This window comes from Eufriesea mexicana, unplaced genomic scaffold (assembly GCF_001483705.2).
Source record: "Eufriesea mexicana isolate 0111107269 unplaced genomic scaffold, ASM148370v2 scaffold4744748677, whole genome shotgun sequence".
Classification (NCBI taxonomy): Eukaryota; Metazoa; Arthropoda; class Insecta; order Hymenoptera; family Apidae; genus Eufriesea; species Eufriesea mexicana.
In genome coordinates this window covers 92,477-117,289 of record NW_016907941.1, presented here as the reverse complement: position 1 = coordinate 117,289, position 24,813 = coordinate 92,477, and the positions used below count along the sequence as shown (strand labels likewise).

At 31.8% G+C, this 24,813-nt stretch overlaps 4 protein-coding genes across 5 annotated transcripts; 2 read left to right on the top strand and 2 right to left on the bottom strand.

Moving 5' to 3' along the window:
• The first annotated feature begins 349 nt into the window (after positions 1–349).
• Positions 350–1,484, top strand: Gas41 (YEATS domain-containing protein 4 Gas41). The gene is made up of 4 exons (XM_017898706.1): positions 350–502; positions 691–972; positions 1,045–1,225; positions 1,292–1,484. Exons 1-4 carry the CDS (start codon positions 452–454, stop codon positions 1,462–1,464), a joined length of 687 nt encoding a protein of 228 aa, XP_017754195.1. The 5' UTR covers positions 350–451; the 3' UTR covers positions 1,465–1,484.
• Positions 1,485–2,336: 852 nt separating this feature from the next.
• On the top strand, positions 2,337–4,677 carry LOC108546541 (solute carrier family 25 member 35). Of its 2 annotated transcripts, XM_017898693.1 has the most exons (6): positions 2,337–2,550; positions 3,376–3,626; positions 3,729–3,757; positions 3,922–4,140; positions 4,204–4,318; positions 4,386–4,677. In XM_017898693.1, exons 1-6 carry the CDS (start codon positions 2,516–2,518, stop codon positions 4,571–4,573), a joined length of 837 nt encoding a protein of 278 aa, XP_017754182.1. In that variant the 5' UTR covers positions 2,337–2,515; the 3' UTR covers positions 4,574–4,677. The 2 variants fall into 2 exon arrangements, with proteins under 2 accessions (XP_017754182.1, XP_017754173.1); XM_017898684.1 differs by having other exon boundaries at positions 3,376–3,757.
• Positions 4,678–4,969: 292 nt separating this feature from the next.
• On the bottom strand, positions 4,970–8,876 carry LOC108546502 (solute carrier family 2, facilitated glucose transporter member 3). Its single transcript, XM_017898593.1, has 8 exons — positions 8,801–8,876; positions 8,547–8,620; positions 6,704–6,811; positions 6,360–6,633; positions 5,985–6,278; positions 5,506–5,912; positions 5,154–5,425; positions 4,970–5,069 (listed from the first exon to the last, which is right to left on the bottom strand). Exons 1-8 carry the CDS (start codon positions 8,808–8,810, stop codon positions 4,970–4,972), a joined length of 1,539 nt encoding a protein of 512 aa, XP_017754082.1. The 5' UTR covers positions 8,811–8,876.
• Positions 8,877–12,253: 3,377 nt separating this feature from the next.
• LOC108546670 (probable chitinase 3) lies at positions 12,254–23,767 on the bottom strand. The gene is made up of 28 exons (XM_017898882.1): positions 23,348–23,767; positions 22,839–23,089; positions 22,705–22,758; positions 21,996–22,612; positions 21,742–21,927; positions 21,514–21,658; positions 21,063–21,422; positions 20,351–20,841; positions 20,061–20,289; positions 19,798–19,986; positions 19,392–19,701; positions 19,056–19,297; positions 18,028–18,383; positions 17,632–17,961; positions 17,395–17,563; positions 17,104–17,315; positions 16,683–17,019; positions 16,211–16,615; positions 15,832–16,131; positions 15,554–15,765; positions 15,192–15,470; positions 14,775–14,960; positions 14,393–14,681; positions 13,963–14,312; positions 13,462–13,890; positions 12,748–13,224; positions 12,485–12,610; positions 12,254–12,412 (listed from the first exon to the last, which is right to left on the bottom strand). Exons 1-28 carry the CDS (start codon positions 23,659–23,661, stop codon positions 12,254–12,256), a joined length of 8,004 nt encoding a protein of 2,667 aa, XP_017754371.1. The 5' UTR covers positions 23,662–23,767.
• Positions 23,768–24,813: the final 1,046 nt, after the last annotated feature.

The window sequence follows — 24,813 nt, the reverse complement described above, 5'->3', positions numbered from 1 at the left end:
ATATTTTAAAAGTTTATCGCCTTGCATTATAGTCTAATTACTGGTATGAGGGAATAAATTTCAAAATATTTTTGTCAGAATGATTATGCTGTGTGAAAGATTGAGAACTTTTTGGAGTATAATTTATTTTAAGAGAAGTGTACATATTTTTTTTAATGCCCTTCATGATGAAAAAATATATTTACTTGAAAACAATATACTCTATTTTTTAACTCCATTTTTCTTTGTATCTGATACAAATATTAATTTTGGATATTTAATTACTTTGTTATATTTTTATTATATCATAAAAAGTACAAAAGAAACTACTTTCTTCTGGTTAGCACTAGATAGCGCTAATATAGAGTCGGTAGCGCTCAAGTTATAAACGGTAATGTCGTTTATGTTGATATTTCTCATTTGTTAATTTGTATTTTTGAGCTATATGCGATGAAAAAAAGAAGTAATTACGATGATGGCTTCAACTAATGAATTTGGCCCTGACTCTGGTGGCAGAGTTAAGGTAAATTTTATTCAAAAATAGCGTATGAAAAAATGGTCGTGTTTTACATTTCTAACCTATGTCTATATAAACAGAAATTAAAAAATGTGTGAAATAATAAAAATAGCAATTATTGAATCTTTATATCAACATAAAATTAAGAAAAGGGTCAAAGATAATTATTAAAATTTTATTCGATATATTTTTAGGGAATTACAATAGTAAAACCAATAATATATGGTAATGTAGCCCGTTATTTTGGTAAAAAGAGGGAGGAAGATGGACATACTCATCAATGGACAGTTTATGTTAAACCGTACCATAATGAAGACATGTCTACATATGTTAAAAAAGTTCATTTTAAATTACATGAAAGTTATAACAATCCAAATCGTATTATGACTAAACCTCCTTATGAACTCACTGAAACTGGTTGGGGAGAATTTGAGATTGTCATCAAAATATATTTTCATGATCCTAATGAACGTCCTGTGAGTATATATCTTATAGTATCAAGTATGTAAATTATGCAATCTTATTAAAATTATTTATATTTGAGATAGGTAACTATATATCATATATTAAAACTGTTCCAAACAACACCTGAAATACAATTAGGAAAGAAGAGTTTAGTGTCTGAGTTTTATGAGGAAATAGTTTTTCAAGATCCAACAGCTTTAATGCAACATTTATTGAACTCTAGTAGACCTATAACTCTTGGTGCTTGGCGTCATAATACAGATTGTATGTAATCATTGCTTGAGTTAATATTTTTTTACATATCAAAATTATTTTCATTTTATCGTGTAGTTGAAGCTAAAAAGGAATCTACAATGAAAGCAGTAATAGAAGCAAGAAACAAGATAAGAGTGGAAGTCATAGATCTTAAGGAAAAATTAACATTAGCAAAAGAAACAATTGCTAAGTTCAAGGATGAAATTGCTAAGATTTCTAAGGCTGGTGGAAGTTTATCTGTAGCATAAACTCAAATTCAAAAAAATGTTGCGAGAGTATTGTATAATAGAAAAGGTACTAAAAGGAATACATTTTTTTTTAATGATTGTACAGTAGTATACCTAATAATAGTTTTAGTATAAGATGATTATATAATAAAATAAAAAAAGTATTATATATTGCATATGAAATTTCCATTTAAATTGTAGAATTTACATTTAGCTACATAACGAAGTTTTTGTAATGTGAATCTGTGTCAACTTTGTATGAGGATTTAAACAGTTACACTGACACAATAATTTAATATGACAAATAACCTTTTCTAATTCTCTACAAATAAAAAATATTTTAAATATAAGAAAACATGTATTTACAAACTTCCTAAAATAATTATAGGATTAATTAAACAAAAAATTAATTGTATATTTAATTTAATGTTATTTGCTTAAGTAATGCAAAAAAGAAAGAACAAATTTAATACTATTCTGCGATCTGTAAATTTCAAGATAGAAACATTTAATACATATTAAAAATCAAATTGTATGTTATATTAGTTTATTTAATACAACTTGTAAACTATATTTCTAAAAACATTTTAATACGTTAAATAGAGCCAGTAAATTTTATGAACTAGAAATTTAAATCTTATTAAATGAACGTGATATAATTTTTGGAGAGGTTTTAGAAAATAGTAAATACGATACTGTTTATAACGGCACATGCGCAAAAGTTTCTAAATATAGAGTTATTAAATTCTTAAAAAGAATATTAAATATTATTTGATTATTTAAAGGTAATTTTTATTCAATACTGATGCACATTACTACATATTGATATCAATCAAATTTTTTAACTATTAATAAAAAATTTTATTTTCTAAATCTTGACCTTGGAACCTACTCTTTGAAAGTAGTTAACTCATGTGATTATAGTGAATGATTCCTACAGTTTTGAAACATAGTAAGTTTAGTGATGTTAAAAACAGCTACGCTATTGTTACTTCGAATAATTCAGTGATTCGATTTAAATCGACACTTAGTAATCGCGCGCATATAAACGTTTTATTTTTGTATTTGGAAAATGACTGCAGCGTCGAGCGCAAGCACCAAGAAACCGTGAGCTTTTAATAAATGCTAGACTACACATTTCTAACAGGTCATAGTTTCACTCTCTTTTGACTTTGATAACATTCGTATAGATACAGACATAATGTGGTGATTATGCAATAATATTTATGCTAAAACCGGTCAGTCAATTATCATTTGTGTATTTAATATTCATTTGGAACTAAATTTTAGTGTCTATTATAGTAGTTTCTTCAACTCTATGTTTTTTAATGATTTAGGATTTATAATATTTAATTATGATTATTTTATACTCTAATTATAAGTGTATTTAATTGGTCAGTGATAACTTAAATACTTAATTGATTCAGTCAATATTTTTTATTTAGTGACTTATTGTTTGTCTAGTTCAACAAATATAATATAAGTTTAACAATGATAAGAAATTTTTAGTGCTAATCGTTATTATTTTATTAGACTTTAGAACATGATTTCTAATTTTATAACAGAAATCTTTTCTAATATTAGTATTAGTTATATTTATACTATTGCAAAAATCTGAGTTAAAAATTACCTGACTTTAATTAATTTTGCTACTATTTGAATTAAAAAGTAACAAGCCTTTTATTCATTAATAATTTACTAATATTAATATAATTAATGATTGAGATAATTAATAAAATTTAGTATTTAACAAGGGTTTTGATTTATTGTATGTATATGTTATTGAAATAACATACCTATACTTTTTTTTTTGTATGTATTTCAGATGTTTTCATATACATTTTCATATCAAATTATAACATAAATTCTTTAACAAATTATATTAACAAAAAAATATTTGTGGTACACTTGTTAATTCTTAAGTTTTATTAGTCCAGGTATTGAGTTTGTAATTGGGGCACTAGCAGCTGTTGGAGCTGGATGTTTTACAAATCCAATTGATGTAATAAAAGTTCGTTTGCAATTACAAGGAGAGCTAGAAGCACGACATACATATAAAAAGATATATAAAAACACTCTACATGCGGGTTACTTAATTGCAAAACATGAGGGTATACGTGCTTTACAAGCTGGTATTATACCTGCTTTGTATTTTCAAGTGGTGCTCAATGGAATACGGTTAGGTATTTATAATACAGCAAAAAATTATGAACTAATTACTAATAATAAAGGAAATACCGATGTCCTAAAAACTGCAGTATTGACTGGAACATCTGGATGTATAGGTGCTGTCCTTGGCAGTCCATTTTATATGGTAAAGCTTATTTACTATTTTCTAAATTATTTTGCATAGAATAAAATTTTTAAGTATCAATAATGCCAGTAGTTTATATAAAAATTGATATGACATACAGTTATCATTTACCATATTAATTAAAAATGAGCAATTTAATATAACAATCTTTTTCGTTGTAATAGGTAAAAACGCAATTACAAGCACAATCAGCGCAGTCTATAGCCGTTGGTTATCAGCATAATTATTTGGGCACTTGGTATGCATTTAAATCTTTGTGGAAAGAAGGTGGAATAGTCGCTTTGTACCGCGGCTGGTATGCCAATATACCACGCCTTTTCGTAGGATCCGCAACACAATTAACTACGTTTGGTTTAGCCGCGGATTGGTTACGCTCATTACAAGTGAATATAGAAATAAACATCATAGAATGAACATAAATTAAAATATGTCTGATATTTTTGAAGCTGTTTACAGATCAGCCAATATTGCTAACATTTTTGGCTTCCGTGATCGGCGGAAGTTGTGTGGCATTTACTATGCAACCGTTCGATGTTTTAGCAACAAGATTGTACAATCAACGTAGGTGTAATTTAATAAATTTCTGCTGATGAATTAATAATATTAATAATTTTATAATAAAATATAGGAACAGACACAGGCGGGAAAGGCACACTGTATAATGGACTTTTTGACGCGCTTATAAAAATATTAAGGACAGAAGGATTGACTGGTTTGTACAAAGGAATTTTTCCGACATGGATGAGAATAGCACCGCATACTGTGCTGTGTTTAGTCTTTTATGAAAAATTAGATCACTTTTATAGTATACTTTGAAATTAACATTTAATGAAACTTTTTAAATATGTAAGAAGAATTTCATAATTTTTGAACTATTATGTAAAATATGATACAATATAAAAGAATAAATTAATTTCTTACATGGGCAGTGATGTATTTTTATACTGTAGTAACAGTTACACATTTAAAAATATATTTAAAAATGGTTCATTTATCCAGATACTTTATAAAAATGCTCTGACATTATCAATTAAGTAAGATACTATATAAATTTTGATCGCAATTTTTGCTAACAAAATTATAATCTTTTATAATCAATCCTCATACGAACCCAAAAATATTTCCTAAGCAAATATTTACACAAAATTTATAACGAAAAAATTATAATTATCTATATACTTAAATAAATGATAAATCAAGAGATTTTTAAATTTAAGTGGTACGTATGGAATTTGGTCTAGAATTGAAACCATGACTTATCGATATAGCCACATCCATTGTATTCTTTCCCCTAGTCTCAGGTAAGTATATCCTAAACAGATTAATATTGTATTGTTAAACAACATATTGTATATGATTATATCGTTAATCATACCGTTAATTTTTTGTTACATACCTAATAATTTGTCCTAATAATAAAAGAGCTATGGTGAATATTAAAAAGGTGAATGCTCCCATAATACTTTCTACAGTTGGAAACATCATACCCACTATAAAATTTCCACCCCAATTAAAGACACTACCAAGCGCCATAGCCACTGGTCTAGGACCAACATCAAATAATTCAGACCCAATAAAATATGGTATTGGACCAAGACCAATTCCATAAAATATTACATAAGACAGAACAGCTATTATACATACTAATGGCATATATGATGATACATGCTGTAAGGATACAAGTTATTTTACAAACTAAATTTTTAACTTTTTGTATATGTTATTTTACGTAAAATAATTTTACTTACAATTAATGAAATGGAAGTACATAAAACCATTAAACATCCAAGACACAAATAAATACTGCTGAGTAGAACACCTCTCCTATTTAAACATGACATGACTGGTACCGAAACAAGAGCCATGGCAATGTTGGCTACACCAGTTCCAAGAGTAGCATACTGTGCTCCAGTGATACCAAGACCAGCATCGCGGAAGATGGAGTTAGAATAGTAAAATACAACGTTTATACCGCTCATTTGTTGTCCAAACTGTATCATACAAACTAAAAATATAGGAAGCTTCAGACTTGGATCTTTCAAAATGCGTTTAATAGTCCATGGCTCAGCTGTTGTTTTTGTTTCTATTTCTTGCTGTAGATTAAAAATTTCCACTTGTAACAGCATTATATCCATGTTACGTATCCTACCAAGTTCTGAAATAATAGAATAGTTTCAGATAGTTTTAAATTGTTGTAAATATATCAGTTATTACAATATTTACTAACCATCTAAAGCTTTCTGTTTTCGTTCTTTGATTATATATAAATATTTAGGACTTTCTGGTAGAACTATACTTGTAAGAACTAAAGCATATATACATAAAGGAATAAATGTTCCTAGCATATAATGCCATGAATTTTCAGTCCCAAGGACTGTATTAAGTCCTGCAATTTGACCTAAAAATACTCCACATGTGATTCCTAACTGGCATAAAACTCCAACTGCACCACTTAGCCTAAGTGGTGCAATTTCTGCCATGTACATTGGTACTACAGACGTCGCAAAACCTCCAGAAATGCCTAAAAAAATATATAATTTTCAGTATAACAAATTTGGTATGAATTATTTTATAGTTTTAAAGTTAACATCCTAAGACTTACCAACAAATAATCGACCTGTTAAAAGAAGTTCAATTGAATTTAATTTGCGCACTAGAAAAAACATTACAGCCCCTGCAATACCAAATATGTTTCCAACACATAATGCTCCTTTTCTTCCATATTTATCTGCAACCCAGCTAGATAGAAATGAACCAGCTGCCCCACCAATAAGAAAAATTGAGACAATAGTAGACCAAACTATTTTCAGATTATTTTCAGAAGCATTTATGTTATATCTTTCTCTAATACTTTCATTACAAAACCTTCTTACTAGCTGAAATTAACACAAAAATAGTAAAAGTATTATTTATAAGTTTCTATAAGAGATAAGTGAAAGTACTAACATGATCTGCATTATTTAGTACACCTATGTTAAATCCTGCTGGTACAGCTGATCCTAAGCAACAGGTAATACCTGCTAAAGCTAATGTAGTAGTCCATCCACCAGCTGTCTGTAAGAAGTTTTATAATCAATCTTCTGTTTGTTTTCAGAATGCAGCTACAAAATAAAAAATATTACATACTTGTAGATATCTAATTTGTAACATAAACCTTATTTTTTAATGTAAAATATCACTGAATAATAATAAAGCAATTCCTTTGTGTTCAGTTTATTAAAATAGAAAGTAAAACAAGATGTACAACACTATGATCTTCTTGAAATTATATTTAAAAAAGTGGTAAGAGATGGACTGGTGATAATTTAATCTGCAATTGCTGCTATATGTAATTATACTATATAAAATTACTGCAGTTCACAAAATAGAATGGAATGAAATAATGAAATTTAAACAATGTTACAAAAAATTGTTACATAACATGTATAATGCATATACAGTCAAAAATATATTTGTGAAATACATAAAAATATGTAAAACGGTAGCAATATATATTAAAGTGCTTTATCATTTACCATAGGATATGTGAATGTATAATAAATCATATAACACTTACATAATCAATGTTATGAGCAATATAAAATACTCTGATAAGTTTTTTAATTTTCTTGATACACTTTTCACCTATACCTCTCTTACAAAAAGAAAAGAAGAAAAAAGAATATGTATGCTTGTGTTTATGTATGTGTGTGTGTGTAAAACCAGAAAACCATACCACTGAACAACTAAGCATCATAAGCAATAATGTGTTGCACCCTGGGAGACCAATCATTGATATAATGGAAAAGCCTGGATGTAATGATGGAATAAAACTCAATAAAACCACACATCACTGGCAAACCTGGAAACTATTTATATAACCAAACATGCATTACTAACATTTCATACAAAGTGGAAGTTCATTCTTAATTTATTATACATACAAATGTGTATATACAAATTATCACTCATAAAAATCTCTGGAAAATATAACTAAAAATAAAATATGGATTTAAAGATCATTAAGATCTATACTGTCTAAACTATTAAAAATTTAATGTAATAATGCTGTTATACATGATATGAATATATAGAATATATAGTAAAATTTATTCATTATATTCTTATAATCTTTTTTCTCTTATTAGTTTTTACATAATAATTACTATAAAATTATAATAATAAATTATAATACAAATGCACATGAACACCACTGGAATACTTATCAAATTTATTCACATTAAATGACACAACAGAAAAAAACAAGTTTAAATGATATTGAGTCAATTAAAGATAGAACTCTTTTTCTAAATTATGATTAACAAAGTAATGATAAGTAATGTAATATATAAATTTATACTAATATATAAATGCTAATACATTTTTTCTTTAATTTTCACATGCGATCATATCATTCTTATTTAAATAGAACTAAGGAGTCATGTATGAGAATAACATATTACATAAAGTATTTTAATAGAGTATAATGAAATGTTCAATATGTATAAAAATTCCTTTATAGCAACTTTATAATCTTTTCATAAATATAAAGTTTAAGACCTTATAAATTACATTATGTAATGAAGTGAATTTTTAAATTGCCTAGGAAATTGCTTATGAAATGAAAAAATGTATAGTTTTGTACAGAAAAATAAGGTATGCTATCAATATAGAATTCTATTTGTATATAAATTAAAGTAATTATGATGTTGAAATTGAAAAATGAAATTCATCCACGTTCACAATGAACATGAATTTATCTAAAGATGCATACTTTTAATTCGAATTTTATTTAATAAATTGCACTTACTGATCTATCCTCGTTATTTTCCGAATTAGATTGACGTGAATGTTCAACGTCTGTGAGAACGGCAGCATGACTATCTGCAATTATGATGAATAATTATTCCTGCATATTTCAGACGTACTTTTAAAAAAATTATATTTTTACTATGAACGCACAACATTGATTTATAAAGAACATACATAAGAAAAGATTGAAAAAGAATAATATTTTGTATAGGTAAAATAAAACAGTTTTCAAAAGGTTTCGAAAATTATTACCTAACGCCATGCTCTGTAAGCACGTGTCATTTATACGATGTCAGAATGGTAAATAACACTAGAAACGAGTTGCTACTACTCACAAAAAACATTGATTTTGATTTTACAATATATTGCACGAAATATAGATTGATAACATTTTTGTTGTATTCTCCTTATTTAATTACAGTTAAAGACATTTATGTTTTCGAGAATGTATGCATCTTTGTTTTGGCAAGGTGAATGATCAAAAATATATACGTTCGAAATATGTGTAAATACACATATACGTCCAGAGGTGGCTTAATTGAATCAGTATTTCCTTGGAAAGTATTACGTAGGTAGTTGGTAAATGCGTAATTGAATATGAATTTAATCATTGATCTGAAAATTAAAATAGCTATTGCAAAAATGATCTACATGTTAAAAATAATCGATGTTGTTTTAATATTTCCATAAGAATCAATCGATAAATAAAAATCAAATAAAACTATAAAACCAAATTTAATTTTTAATTATTATTCGATTCATTTTATCGATTTTTGCTAATAGTATTACGGATTACAAAACTTTGAATTGTTTGGGAATCGACTATTCTTCTAAGAAATGGTTTTTATTCATGATAAATTATAGAAAGAACATCTAAGTGTAACGAAATTTGAAAGCATAATTCACTTTTATTATTTTTAGTTTTATATGATATTGATAACTAACGAATGAAGAGATATTATCTTTCTGGAAAAAAAAAATTACCATTCGACGGTAACATTTATCTAACTGCATTATACGAAGGAGATGAAGTTACAAGTATAAATATTGAATTGAAAGTTAGTTGATGATAATTACGCACGTGCATATATTATTACGAATGAAAAGTTTCAATGCCAACGAATTCAATGAAATACGGAAACGTGACCACAATGTGTTGGCGACTTTAAATACATATATATATTTGCTTTATATAATTTTTATTCTAGTAAAACATTGACAGCTTTTAATAAGATAATTTAATATATTTGGAAAATAAAATAAAAATAACTATATTTTTAGAATACTTTTTGTGTTCTTTCTTGATATCTTTAATAATTGATAAAATTTCAGTTTAATAATACGTAATATTTCAAATATACTTTTGCAATTACATTTTACGTAAATATATCATCTTTCATATAAAGCGTTATATATTGCTATGTACTACAAATATGTTGATCATACTTGCACACAGTAATTTGAATTTTAATTAATGTAAAATACCAATTTCAATCGAATAGTGGTATCTAAAAAAAGAATGGAAATGAACACGTGACTCATAAAATGATGTAATGTATTATTATTACATACATGATTTTAATGGACAGTTTAAATCAGTTAATGTTTTATGTTTTTAATGATTAAGATAAACAATCTAATTGGGTTTTACATACCTTTATAGTCAAGCATATTTCTTCTTTTTGAATTACAATGTATATATAACGATCTATGTAAAGAAAAAGAATGCTTAATGTAACATGACAAAATTTACTTAAAAGAATGATTTAAGTAATAAACAAAAGACTGTTCATAATTATATAACATACATTTTATGTTATATACATTTTTCTATTCACCAATCTAAATATACTCAATATGTTTCAACAATTTTTATAGCGTTGGCATTGATAATGCTGCTTAATTATCGATTGATTTTGTAGATCGAATTTTCTTTAGTTTGAACAATTCTTTAATGATCCACAACCATGTGTTTAAATTTAACATTTTTTTGTTAGCTGAGTTAGAAATAGTTTGTGATTCGCAATTTATAAAGTAAACATCTTGTTTTCTTTAAAGATTGTTTTGAATAAAGAAATATAAAATGTAACTTGATAACGTCACACTACTTACTCGGATAAAATGTATGCTCTGTAATCTATTTTTACACAAAGTTCACGGTATGTATGATACTTTTTATTTCAAGATTTTTATCAACAATGTATTTTTAGTTTCTAGTTTTATGATGCTAACAAGATATTTCAATTTTATTATGAAATTTCACACGATTGTATGTAAAATACACAATGTAATTTAAACAGTTTAAATAACTTACTAGTAATAGCTTTTTTCAGTGATTCAAGTCCTAGTGTATACCATCTACCAACTATTTCGTTACACTGCTCGCGTGGAACTAGTTCAAATACTGTAAGTAATTTCCGAAGTTTGAACCCCCACCTTTTTCTATCCCCTCTTATCAACTTAACATCACGCATTTCTTATTTATTCGTATAATTAATTCTATCCTTGAACAGTCAGTCTTTGTGAAATTCGCAGAAAAAAATATACTTTACTCGATCTTAATGACACCATTACTTCAATTCAGCCGTTTGAAAATTTTACGTTAATTAGTACATTTTAATAATGGTTATCAGTGTATGGCATAAACAAGAATTACGATAAAGACTTACTTGTCTGTCTAAAATATAAATTTGAAGCATCAAATTTGCAAGTAAGTACGTAAAAATAAATTTCTTTTTGTGGCGTAAGTTATTCTATCTGGGACAGGATTATTTCTCTTGGATAAATGACTCGTTCATACAATTCGTTTTCTTCGTAATGGTACGTTGTATTTAGGAACGTATAATATATAGAAATTTTATGGAAATTGTTTGTATAAGTTATATAATATATAGTATATGAGGCACTTGTTAATTTGATTCAAATTGTCTTCCCGAGGGACATGCTAACAATTCTACGTTTCCTTTGGTTTTGTACACAAAAAGAAATTCCATACACGTCACCCGGAAGAGTCTCACGATAATTTTCATATCAATTCTCCTTCGTATATATGCAATTCCTCATTTATAATTTTCTTTCTTTCTTATTTTTCCTTCATGAACTGAAGCGTTAAATGCGAAATTACGTAATCGATCTCGGTACCATAATGAATCGGGCTATTGTGCAATATTTATCTCCCAATTTATCATATTTAATGCCCTATTACAAGAATAATGATTTAATTAATTCGTTAAAAAAAATATATATTATTGTGCAATATTTATCTCCCAATTTATCATATTTAATGCCCTATTACAAGAATAATGATTTAATTAATTCGTTAAAAAAAATATATATATGTATATATTTATATAATATATTTTTACAAATCGTAGGAATATTGTCAAAATTCGTTTTCTTAAATTGCAATGTTTTTTGTTTTGAATAAATTTTAATTTAATCGTTGAATTAAAATAAATGCTCTAATTGCTAATTTATTACAAAGATACTATTATACCACGAATCAGTGAATTACATCTTTTTTTTTATCAGAAAGTGTTCAATTTGAATAATCTTATTACAGTCACGTTGAAAATTGTGACGCGATAGAAGAATCGTCAAGATAAATGTTGTTCTCCTTTTTTGTTCTTTAAATCATACTGTTCTTTCTGAAGCATATTATGTTTGTAAATTTATGTCATACAGATTTTTCAAGGTATGTATATCTCAAGTACAATCCATCCTGGAGTCCTGTTCTCCCCTAAGTTCTTTACTAATTGCCGTTACTAAAGGATATTTCCCACAGCCACATTGATTTTTGAAGTCATCTAGATCCAAAGACCAGACCAGAGCACCGCCAAGATTTAAATCTTTTATGAATTTCGTCTATAAAAAAGTTCGTAAATGTTTAAGTAAGAAGATTTTATCATTGTAAGCTATTATTGTTGCATTATTTACCTTTTGCGTTATACTGGATACATCTTCGTAACTGACCCACTGATCACCCCTGGTGGCGTACGGTCCTACTAAATTCTTTGGATCCTTAACTGCAGACCAATCTCTGTTTTTTACGTTGTTGCATATCTGTGAATATATTTGTTTTCTTTATTAATTAATTAATGTCGTATTTTGCGCAAATCTGGTATAGATGTTATTTATTTAATAACGTATTATTTAAATGTTTATCATATAAATGGATCTATCCATCGTTCAATTCATACCTCATAGTAAGCAAGCATGCCGGGCGATTTGGTAAAGTCTCCTGGTTGTCCAGCTTCAGAAATTTCCACGTTGAAACCTAGTGTTCCTTTCATTTCTGAGTTTTTCGATAATGTGTAACTTTGTCCGTATGTTGCTATGCCCATTATCAGCTTATTCGACGGTATACCTTGTTTAAGCCAATAGGTAATCGAGAAATTCACGTTCAAATATTTGGTATGTTCATCCAGATTGTGATAAAGTGGAGCTATGTGACCAGTTTTGCCATCCCAAGTGCCGTGATAGTCGTAGCTCATAACATCGATCCAATCGAGATATTTGACCAATGCCGGGATGTCATAAGCTACGTCGATAACTTCTTTACTAGCAGAAACCGCAGCAGAAAGGAGCAATCCTTTAGGTTTGAAGTTTATGCTCAATTCCTTTAGTAAAGCTGCAAAAGCTTCCTTGTCACTAGACGGTCCACGGTTACAATCAACCTGTAAAATCAAAAATTAGTTTTTTTTATGATATTTAAATAGAGAAAGATAAAAAATTGTTATAATGTACAAGAGTAAAATAACTTTAAAATAACTTCTTTTTCTATTCTTGAAGGAAAAAATAGTTACAAATAGTAGAAGAATTTTACAATTGAAGACAAGAAATAACTGTGACATCGTAAAACTTAACATAATAAAATAATACTGCTATTTTATACATGTTGCTATTTTACATACTTGCCAGCATACTGGGTATTCCCATAGAAGATCAAGACCATCGTATCCATGATTTTGAATGAAAAAAGATGCGTGGCGCGCAAATTTTTGTCGTTCCAGCGAATTGTTGGCCATTTTGCTGTACTTGCTATCTTTGGATTCCTTCCATCCACCCAAACCAAGCAAAACCTTTAAGCCGGTTTTCTGCTTAATATTCGCTATTTTACTAAAGAATTCTTTTTGTCTGGTATCCTGTGGATTTCGTATGGTTAGTCGTTGCGGATCCAGCGTCGCAAGACCGTAAACCACATGGGTACACAAATTCGGGTCGATGTCTTCTGGTAGGAACTGTCCTACTCCTGATCGTTTTTCTGCCCACTTCATCACATAACAAATCACTTTTTTCTTATCCGTTTCCGGGCTGGAGATTAAAGGCAGTAACTCATTTGACTACGAATTAAAAGAACAAAATTGGATTGTATAATTTAGATTTATAAGATTACGATAGTTCTCAATATCTACCTGCCGTTGAGAATCCTTGCATTTGGTATTTTCTGGCCAGTCGCAACGGTTCTCATTCCAATATAAACCAGGCGGGCATGAGTGTTCGGTAAGTTTTCCAAAGTTGCATAAGAAATATTTAGAACAATCCCTTTTGTGGGGAACAAATACACGATTGCCGCAATTTCCTGGTGTGTCTGCTAATGGTGACTCAACTTCTATTTCAATGGTGTCATCAACGTCCATGCTTGAATCAATAGTTGTAGACGTCGGTGGTAAATATGTCGGTCTAGAAGATGTACCTTCCCAACTTGGTTGTTCAGTAGTTGTAGATGTTATGGTGGATTCATCAACATCAGTGATTATAAATTCTGTATTCAAAATATTACTCAATTTATTTTAATTTTTTAAATTTATTCATAAATGAATCTTAAATTTTTAGGATATTTACCGTTTGTTACTGGACACAATGGACCATTGGGATAATTTCTTAAAACTCTATTCATGGTTCTTAAAAGTGGGCTAGGTTCACAACCGCATCTGTTTTCAAAATCGTCTAAATCTAGAGCCCATATCATACCACCACCCAAATTTAGATCTTTTATCAATTCTGCCTTCAATTTAATTTGTCTAGCATCGTCAAAACTGACCCATTGGTCGCCTTTGAACGCATATGGCCCGATACGACGTTCTTTGTCTTGAATGACGGTCCAACCCTTCTTCATGGTTCTTTCGCAAATCTAAGATTATTCAAAATGATAATGAAATTACATAAATATCTACATAAAAGAGCAAAAAAAGAAATTGGGAAAATAGAAAAATAGAATACTTACTTCATAGTAAGATAAGAAACCTCTGGCTCTTGTTGCTTCTCCAGCTTCACCACCACCATAAGTTGGTGCATTTAATCCTCTTTGACTTCTTTCTGCCAAAGAGAAAGATTGACCATACAGAGGTGCACCCATTATAAGCTTCTTTGCTGGAGTACCCTTCTCTAACCAATAGTGGATCGAGAAGTTCTGAAAAATCATTATAATATATAAAAAAATTTGTAGCCAAATGTTTCAAATTTCTTATAAAAAATTATATAATTTTCTCATGAAAAATATAGATGAAAATTTTCTTTTTGTCTTGCATTATGTTTTTTTTTTTTTTTTTAATTTATCACTGTCACGAGTTAGCTATATATTAGTAAATAGGTATATATTTCTAAATATTCACTATTGCTAGTTTTAACGTAAAGCACGTACCACATTAAAGGTCGGCTCCCAATCACTTTGTAAATGATATAGGGGTGCTACGTGACCAGTTTTCTTGTCCCATTGACCATGATAATCGTAAGTCATCACCGATATCCAATCTAAGTATTTTGTCAAGGTTGGTACATCATAGCCTGTGTCAATTACACGTTTGCTTGGGGAAACTGCGGCTGATAACAGCAAACCTCTTGGTTTGAATTGTTCACTCAACTCCTTTACTAAGCTGGCAAAGCCTTCTTTATCCGAAGCTGGACCTTTTTTACAATTGACCTGATACATTTTTGTAATGTTATATGTTATAAATTGAAAAATTGAATTGAAATTATAAATAAATTAGTGCTAATTTGGTTCACCTGCCAGCATACTGGGTATTCCCAATCCAAATCCAAACCTTCGAATTCGTATTTTTCGATAAATTGAATCACATTTTCGATAAACCTTTTTCGAGCAGACGGCGAATTCACCAAGCGACTGTATTTATCACCTGCTGAATCGTTCCATCCTCCAAGACCCATTAATACTTTTAGACCTTTTGTCTTTAAAGCAGCTATCTTTTCATAAAACTCTAAAAATATAAATACATTGTTATATAGAATAAAAGAAATTGTATGAAGTACATATTTAAATTTACTGTTATCTATATCAGCCCATGGGTCGTGAGATTTGATTGTTAGCTGCGAACCGTCGAGTATCGCGAATGCGTATAGAACGTGAGTACATAAATCAGTGTCCACATCTTCTGGCAAAAACTTCCCTCCTTCTTGACGATACCAAGCCCAATTTGTAAAATAACAAATCACTTTAAACTCATCTTCAGGTATTTGATCTTTTGTGGTTGATGACGGTATAGGGGTTTCAACAGTGGTGGGTGCTATTGTCGGTACCATTGGACCTTGATCTAAATCTTCCTCGGTAATTTGCGGTTTTTCAGCTGTAAACGAAAGCCAAATGGTTTAATCAAAGGAAAAGTGAAAATAAAGATAAAGAAGTAAAAATTAAAAGGTTTTTACATTCTTCGTTTTGATTCGAAGGTTTAGCTAGTACTTCCTGAAGAGTGTGCATCAGGGGATGAGATCCCTCGCCGCAGCGTCCTCGAAAGTCATCGAGGTCTAAAGCCCATATCATTCCACCACCAAGACCCATATCTCTAATATATTGAGCTTTTTGTCGAATCATCTCAGCATCATCAAAGCTAACCCATTGCGTGCCCTTATACGCATAAGGACCCATTCTATGTTTCGTATCTTGAACGACGTTCCATCCACGGTTTCGTATCCTGTCGCAAATCTCGTAATAGGATAAGAAACCAGCAGCTCGAGTAAATTCTCCTGCCTGTCCAGCACTAGCTGGAACATTTAATCCTGTACCTTTGCTGAGATCGTTTATGGAGAACGACTGTCCATACATTGGCATACCTGTTATTAGAATAAATCAATTACATGACTGGTAAATTTTAATTTACGTTTTCAATAAAATAAATACCCATAACGATGTTTCTACGGGGAGCACCCTTGGCGATCCAATAATTGATAGAATAGTTTGCGTTGAAGTAGTAGTAGGTATCATCAGTGTGATAATACAGGGGTGCTACGTGACCAGTTTTCTTGTCCCATTGGCCGTGAAAATCGTAAGTCATTACTGCAATCCAATCCAAATATTTGGCTAAGGCTGGGACGTCATAGCCCTTGTCGATTACTTGCTTGCTGGGTGAAACTGCGGAACTGAGTAATAATCCTCTGAGCTTCAATTCGCTGCTTAGCTCTTTAAGTAAATCTGCAAAACCTTGTTTGTCTGATGACGGACCTTTTTTACAATTAACCTGTGACAAAGATAATATTAATTAATTTTGATAATGTTTACGAAAATTCATATTTATAGGAAATTAATATTGGTATATACATACTTGCCAGCAAACGGGATATTCCCAATCCAAGTCAAGTCCATCGAAATTGTATTTTTCTAGGAATTGGATAGCTTGAGCAATGAATTTCTTTCTAGCAGTAGGGTTATTCACTAAACGACTGTATTTGTCGCCAGCTGAGTCGTTCCAGCCTCCGAGAGCGAGAGACACCTTCAGTCCTCGTTTCTTGTACGCAACTACACGGTCATAGAAACCTGTTCGAAGTATATTTACATTTATATTGACATACCACATTTAGAAACATCAATATTCTTTTAATAAGTGACTTCTTACGATTATCGTAATCGGCCCAAGAATCATGAGCCTTAATAATCAAATCTGAATAATCCAAAACTGCAAATCCGTAGACGATATGAGTGCACAAAGTATGATCGATATTTTCAGGAATATAACGTCCGACTCCTCGTCTATACCAAGCCCAGTTCGTGAAGTAACACACAATCTAGTGAAAGAAAAAAAATTGCCATAGAATAAAAAGATGAAATGCCATTAATTTAATAAAAATTTTACTTTGTAATGTCCAGATAGTGGAGAAGTTTTCTCGGGGTCTATTACGGCTGATGACAAGGTTGTTGTAGTCTGAGTGGTACTCATATCCCAAGGCTTTTCGGTGATTGATGGATCATTCATTGGTTTACCGCTAGATGTATCAAAATCATGATTATCTGTTGATACAGAATTATCTTGACAATTAGCCCTGGATGGCCAGTCGCATATTCGAGTTCTTTGATTGAAATGTAATCCCGGAGCGCAACGGAACACTTCATAGCGACCCCATAAACATGCTTGGAAGCTTTCACAGTCTCCTGGAACGCTGGAGTAGCTATCTGGTGTGCATGGCTAAAAAGAAAGTAATAGATAAACAATTATGAGAGCAGTTTTATTTTTAATGATAGATTTACATACAGTAGATTTGACATCGGAAGCAACTAATGAGGCTGTCTTCTTCGGCTTCTCGATACAAGGGTTCTTAAAAGCCCAATCGCACATGTTTTTCTCCTTACTCCAACTCAATCCTGGTCCACATTGTTGAGAAATCAAATTTCCATTCACGCAAATATAGAAACTGGTGCAGGAATCTGGATAGGAGTAATACTGGCCGTGTACACAATTTTTTTCTGGTTTCTCATTAGGATCTTCTGTGAAAGTTGGTTTCTGTGTGGTAGCTTTCGAGGAAGACCACACTAATGATGTGGTTTGCGGCTTTGTGGTAGTCGTGGTGGTATTTATGGTGACCCATGATGGTTTTTGAGTTACAAAACCTATTTTGAACAAAATAAAAAACCAAAATAATAAAATTTATTACAAAATTATTCTTGTAATTATTCACTTTTTCGTTCGATTTTCGTCGACGTACTTATGCTAAGAGGACGGGAAATCTTATACGTCTGTATCGTAATAGTATCTATTGAGATTAAAATAAAAAATATGGGACTAATGTAGGAGGGTGTCATCTTTCAAACAAGTAAACAGAAAGATACAAACAGCGTAACGCGCCTGTTGAGACTGTCTCATAGTAATCGAACGAATAATGAAGGGAAGATGCTTGCCTGGAGGCAGTGGTTACAAAATCAATGGAAAAATGTGCGCAGGAGTAAAACAGGTTTGTCATATTGCCAATGAACCGATACATCTGTCAACGACAATGTCTGAAGAAGAATATGTTTGATAATTGTTATATAATATTGAAACCAGGTCAAATTGTGTTAATCAGACGTTCTTCAGTATAGAACAAATTTTATAAAGGATAACTGCTATTAAATATAATTAACAAATAGAGAATAAAGAATTTAGTGGTTGAAAAAATATGCTAATTATTTATATATTTACTTAACTTATATGCTACTTATTTATATACTATACTTCCTTCTTTCGCTAATTGAGAAGGTTCTCTCTGGTGACTGAATGCAGACAATAAAATTAAACAACCTTACCATTTTCCATTTGACATTTTGCCGCAGCTGGCCAGTCGCAAATACTTCGTCTTGCGTCCCAGTGCAATCCTGGCGCGCATTGTTCGAGTTGCCATTCGCCTAACACGCATCTAAAGTAGTTCTTGCACCTTCCAGGGTCTGACACATATTCTCCTATCATACACGATGTTTCTGGTTTTGAGACCTCTGTTGGCTTCTCTACACCTTCCGTGGCTTCTGTTGTTAATTCTTCCGTTGGTATTCTATAGTTATTTTTATAGTAAAAGATATAATAAAAAATACATGATTATTACAGTAGATAATATATTTAAAGATATAGAACTAAGATTCTAATACTTTGTTGAACTCCATGTAACAGAAACAGTGCTAGTTGGTTGAGTCCAAGATGACATAGTACTACTCCTAGTTGTTGTGTCTGGTTTATTGCTTGGTTTCCAAGTCCAAGTTGGCCACGTTGTACTCGTTTGTTGAGTATTTGTAGTCGGTTTCTCAGTCCATGATGGCCACGTGGTTGGTTTAATCATCGGGGTAGTTGGTTTAGGAGTGTCTTCTACAGCATCACTATGAGTTGTTAATGTTGGAGGTTGTGGTGTAACTGGTTCTGGTGGTCGTTGACATTTTTCAGAAGACTTGCTCTTTAAACGGCCTATAGTGTAATACATATGTTTCTACTTTTTTGATACTTGAGATTTATATTTAAATTTGCAGAAGATTCGAACAGCTCTTGTACTGATTTACCTACCTAGTGCACGGTTTATACTCTTTAATAACGGAAATGACTCGGAACAACAACGATTCAAGAAGTCATCTAAGTCCACAGTCCACAGTATGGCTCCACCGTAGCCACTTTGTAAAATATATCGTCCTTTTGCGAATATGCTCTCCCGATCATCATAACTTACCCATTGATCTTTCCGGTAAGCACTTGGCCCTGAAATGAAATATTTAAATTATGTAAAAATTAATGTCCTTCCTTAGGTATAAATTAATCGTTTAACTTATTACCTAAACCAGTTTTCCACCCTTTGTTCTTGATTCTGTCACAAATTTCGTAATAGGCTAGCATTCCAGGTTGCTTTGTAAACTCTCCGGCAGTTCCAGGTCCAGTCGCTGGGTCACCAAGACTTGTTAAACTCTCATTAGACAACCGATAAGTTTGTCCATATAAAGGTATGCCTACCAAAAGCTTCGATTTGTCTGCTCCAAGATTAAGTAGATACTCCATCGTGGAATTCTAAAAGAATTTCGGTAATAAATTCTTCTTGTTGCTGAATGTATCTTGTTTCAGTACTTACGACATTATAGTACGGGTTAGTGTCAGCAGAGTTTCCAAACAAAGCTGATAAATGTCCTGTTCTAGATTCCCATGCACCATGGTAATCGTACGTCATTACCGACACGAAATCCGCCAGTTTTGAGACCTCGCGGACTTCATAGGCTCTATCAATTACTTCTTTGTAGCCTGAAAATGCTACAGCCAACGTAAATCTCGGTTCCTGTTGATCGAATCCTTTTCTTAGTTCCTGGATTAATTTAGTGAAATTGGGTTTGTCGGAATCAGGTCCTTTTTTGCAATTACTTTGCCAACATTTTGGATAGTTCCATTCAAAGGACAAACCGTCAAAGTCATGTTTTTTCAAAAAATTGATCGTAGCTGTAACAAATTTACGACGAGCAACACCGCTGCTTATCAAACGGGAGTATTTATCACCACTACTATCTGTCCAACCTCCAATAGCTAATAGCACTCTTGATCCCTTTATCCTTCTAACTCGTTCATACAAGTCTGAAAATATTTATTTATTTACGACAAGAAAAATAAATAATATAACGAAAGTACTGCCAAAGCAAATAAAATGATTGGTTTGAAAATTTCATATAAATCACTGGGATTCTCTTTAAAAACTTTTTACAATTATTTATAATATATGAGCAATCTTTGCTTCCCTTGTATTACATACATTTTTGTTTGCTTTGGTATTGATACAGAAATTTTGACATAGTTACTGTTTTCTATGTCGACCCAGGGATCCAATAGTTGAATAAGTAACGTGTCTGGATTCAATCCGGCAAAGGCGTAAATTATATCAGTACATAAGCGGGAGTCTAGTCGTTCTGGAACGAATAGTCCATCTCCCTTTCGATATAGCGACCATGAAGTCACGTAGCAAACTACGCGCGGACCCTTTACCGAGGAGATTTCTAATTGTTGCAATTCCTGTGTCTCTCTTATTTCAGTCTGGTACGGATCCTCTCGAATTTTATCAAACTGTCCTGATTTACAAACATCGAAACTCGCTTTTACACAGCGATTAGTAACCGAGTTGAAGAATCTTCCAGGTCCGCATAGGCTTTGATACTGTATACCTTTTAAAGAGAAATAAATAGTGCATAGAAATAAATATAAAGTAATTTAAACGTAAGTCAAGGAAAGTGAAAAAATTAGAGAGTGTGCTACCATTATAACAAGAATAGAATCCCGAGCAATTTTCTGGATCTCTAGAAAGACCGTCTGTAGAACATTTTGTCAATTGTGACTCATCATAAAAGCCTATCGATTTTGTTGCAGCGTTTAACATAGGCCACGAATCCCCACAAATACCCTGAAAATTATGCATTAAATGCATCATGCAACAGTATGCATTTGTTTCAGTTTGATGAAAGGAAAAACCAGTGCGATACCAACTTGAAAATCATCCAAATCGAGAGACCACAAAGAAACTCCGCCGAGTCTCATCGATCTAACGTAAGCTACTTTGATTTTTACTGATAATGGATCCTCGTAACCAATCCATTGATCTCCACGTTTTATATAAGGACCTTCCTCATCTCTTCCGGAGGTCCACGATCTATCTTCCAATTTTTCGCAAATCTAAATATAATAATAATGAAATATAAAAGAAAACTAATTTATTTCAGATAAGATAAATTACCAAATACCTGATAATAAGCCATCCTTCCACTTTTTTGCTTACTATATACATCTTGAATGTTCGGTTCAATAACAGGTGCACCAGCATCCGTAAAGTTCCCAAATTTCAAAGTATATCGATGTCCAAATATAGGTAGTTCAAGAACGATTTTCGTCCTGTGCTCTCTCGGTATTCGATCGATCCATTTATTAGTCACTTGAATAATGTATTTCAACGGCGCAGGGTGGAAAGCCAATTTTTCCCTTCTAAATACAGGATTGTCTCTCCACGCTTTCAGAAGCACCAAATCAGCCAGCGAACTAATTTCTACGTCCACAGAATCACCTGGCCTCTGAGCCACAGCAAGTATATATTCCCGATTACCAAAAGATTTTTTAATTGCTTTTAACAAAAGTTTCAAATCGTTTGAACGATCTGCCGAGCTTCCCCAATTGATTTCTATGCCGTCGAAGTCGTGTGTTTGAAGAAATTTCAAGATAGACTTCCCGAATTTTTCACAGTGGAAGGTGCAATGGTTCTTGGTCAGCTCAGAAAATAGTTTACCCTGGTCTGGGGCCGTAATTGAGACAAGTATTCGCAATGCTGGGTCTCTCGTCCGACGTTCCGTTATCGCCTTATATCCACCTATTTGAATTGATGGAATAAATTAACGGGACTCGCGATTTCAACTATCGATTCTTTCTTTACGCGGAATAATGAACGTTTGGTCACTTTACCCTTGATCTCATCGTATTCATGGTCTTTCGAGATAATGATTAATTGCTCCGGATCTAAAAATAAGAACGGTTAATCTTGATTTATTCTTTTATTATCAATATATTAGATTTTTTAACTTGGAAGAATTAAATACCCAAAATGGTGGCATCGTAAATTAAATGACTGCATCGATGGTCTGGTATCGATTGTGGAAACAAAGAAAACGGTTCAACCCTATGCACCGCACTTGAGTCCACATGACATACCACTTTTGGATTCACTATTTGTCCCATTCTTGTTAAGATCGGTGGTGCTAATGGCTCGATCCAAATGGACTCATGATCGACGTTGCCAAAGAAGGGGGCTTCTCGATGTTCCACAGCGTCCCTTAAAGGCACTCGGCCACTGAAGAAGTAAAATCTTTCATTAATTATCCAGTGAACAAGAAGTTAATCCGAGACATCAAGTACTTCCATAAGCAGTTGCAATTTGCAACCTCAGAAAGTAATGATTAATAAATTAATCATGAAAGGTAAATGTAAACACGAGGTGCAAATGAAATGCACCTTGATTCTTTGCAAATGAAACTCGATGTCGAAGAGAATTGTACCGTATAAAATGCAATCGTGAAATACGATAATATATACTAATAAAAATACTAACTCTTTGGAATTCTGCAAAGGCAGACTGGTGACTTGGCTATCGATCTTATTTGCGGGCAATGCTTCGACCGCATCACGTAATGGAAATCTGTGAGAACCATATTCCGCGTTGATGGCTGAATCCTTCAACGAATCCTCGATCATCGGTGGATCTTCGACGGCACCTCGTTGAAATGTAGGCACGTCGATGATTTCTACATCTGTTTCCTCTTCAACAGGGACCCATGGTGGTTGTAATATGTCAGGAACTGATATCCGCTGAGATGAACCTACGACTGCTGAGGTTGCGAAGACTAGGATCAGCCAAGGTATCATAGCTAAGAACAGAAAATTTTTTAAAAATTAATATAGTACTATTCACATCAGTTCCTAGTTCGTTTGTACGTGTAATAAATTAACTTAATTGTTTTAACAGTTTATCGGACTGTCCTAGTGGTGGAACCTTCTGCTAATAAGCTTTGGTTTCCCTTAACGCGATAGAACAGCAAGCCGGAATAATTTTTGCCTACGTAAAAAGACCACCACCTGTAGAAGTACTTACAAAAAAAAAGATATAAAATTACTGGCTAATGAGTGTGATTAGTATCAACATGGATTAAACTGGGCAGTAAATGTGACAAGTATAAACCACTGTAATTAGCGAACAGGAATTTCACAGGAAACCGTGATTTATCGGGTGTTAAATACATTGATGTCTTTTTTCTGGAGAACCAGGTTTGCTGGACGAATCATCTACATGCTTGTTTGATGTATGTGTCAGCCAGCAAACCTGTCCTGCACTCGAGACACGCGTGCACTAGCACCAAAAAGAAGTATATGTAGAACAAGGTGCGCTTCGCATTATAAAAATTCCGGCTGCTGTGATAATTGCATTTCGACGAGTCCAATTATAATAACGACCTATCACGGTATACCTTGAAGAAATATTCTTTAGCAATTATACACAATGTCTTTAGATGATACCTGCAGCAGGCCTTTCCTTAAATCTTTAACGTACTCGAGATGGAACTTTTGAATCTTTATAGCTATGCTTATTATCATACGGTGCTTAAATATAAGGTATATTACTGTTTAAAGTCCTTGAAAGTCTCGAAGATGTTCGAACATTTAAAATCGCCGCTGTTGAAGATAAGAAAAATTTAATTTTTCAAAGTAAATTCTATGAATCGAATTTACTTTAATTTTAAGGTAAATTTCAATTTCTTCACAGAAGAATGTCTGAAAACAATTTAAAAAGGAAAGAATCCTCGACCGGATTTTCTCCATTTCACGAACAAACGACAATTTTTTCATAGTTAGACCCTGGTAACCTTGGCATTCGTGTACTTTTACTTAAAGCAACTTACTTGATGACTGTGTGATGAATCGTCGGACATCAGAAGAGATATATAACAATACGAACCGCGAAATCGAAATTTATGCGGACACCGTACGCTGATTCACTCGAGGACAAAGACACGCGCCGCT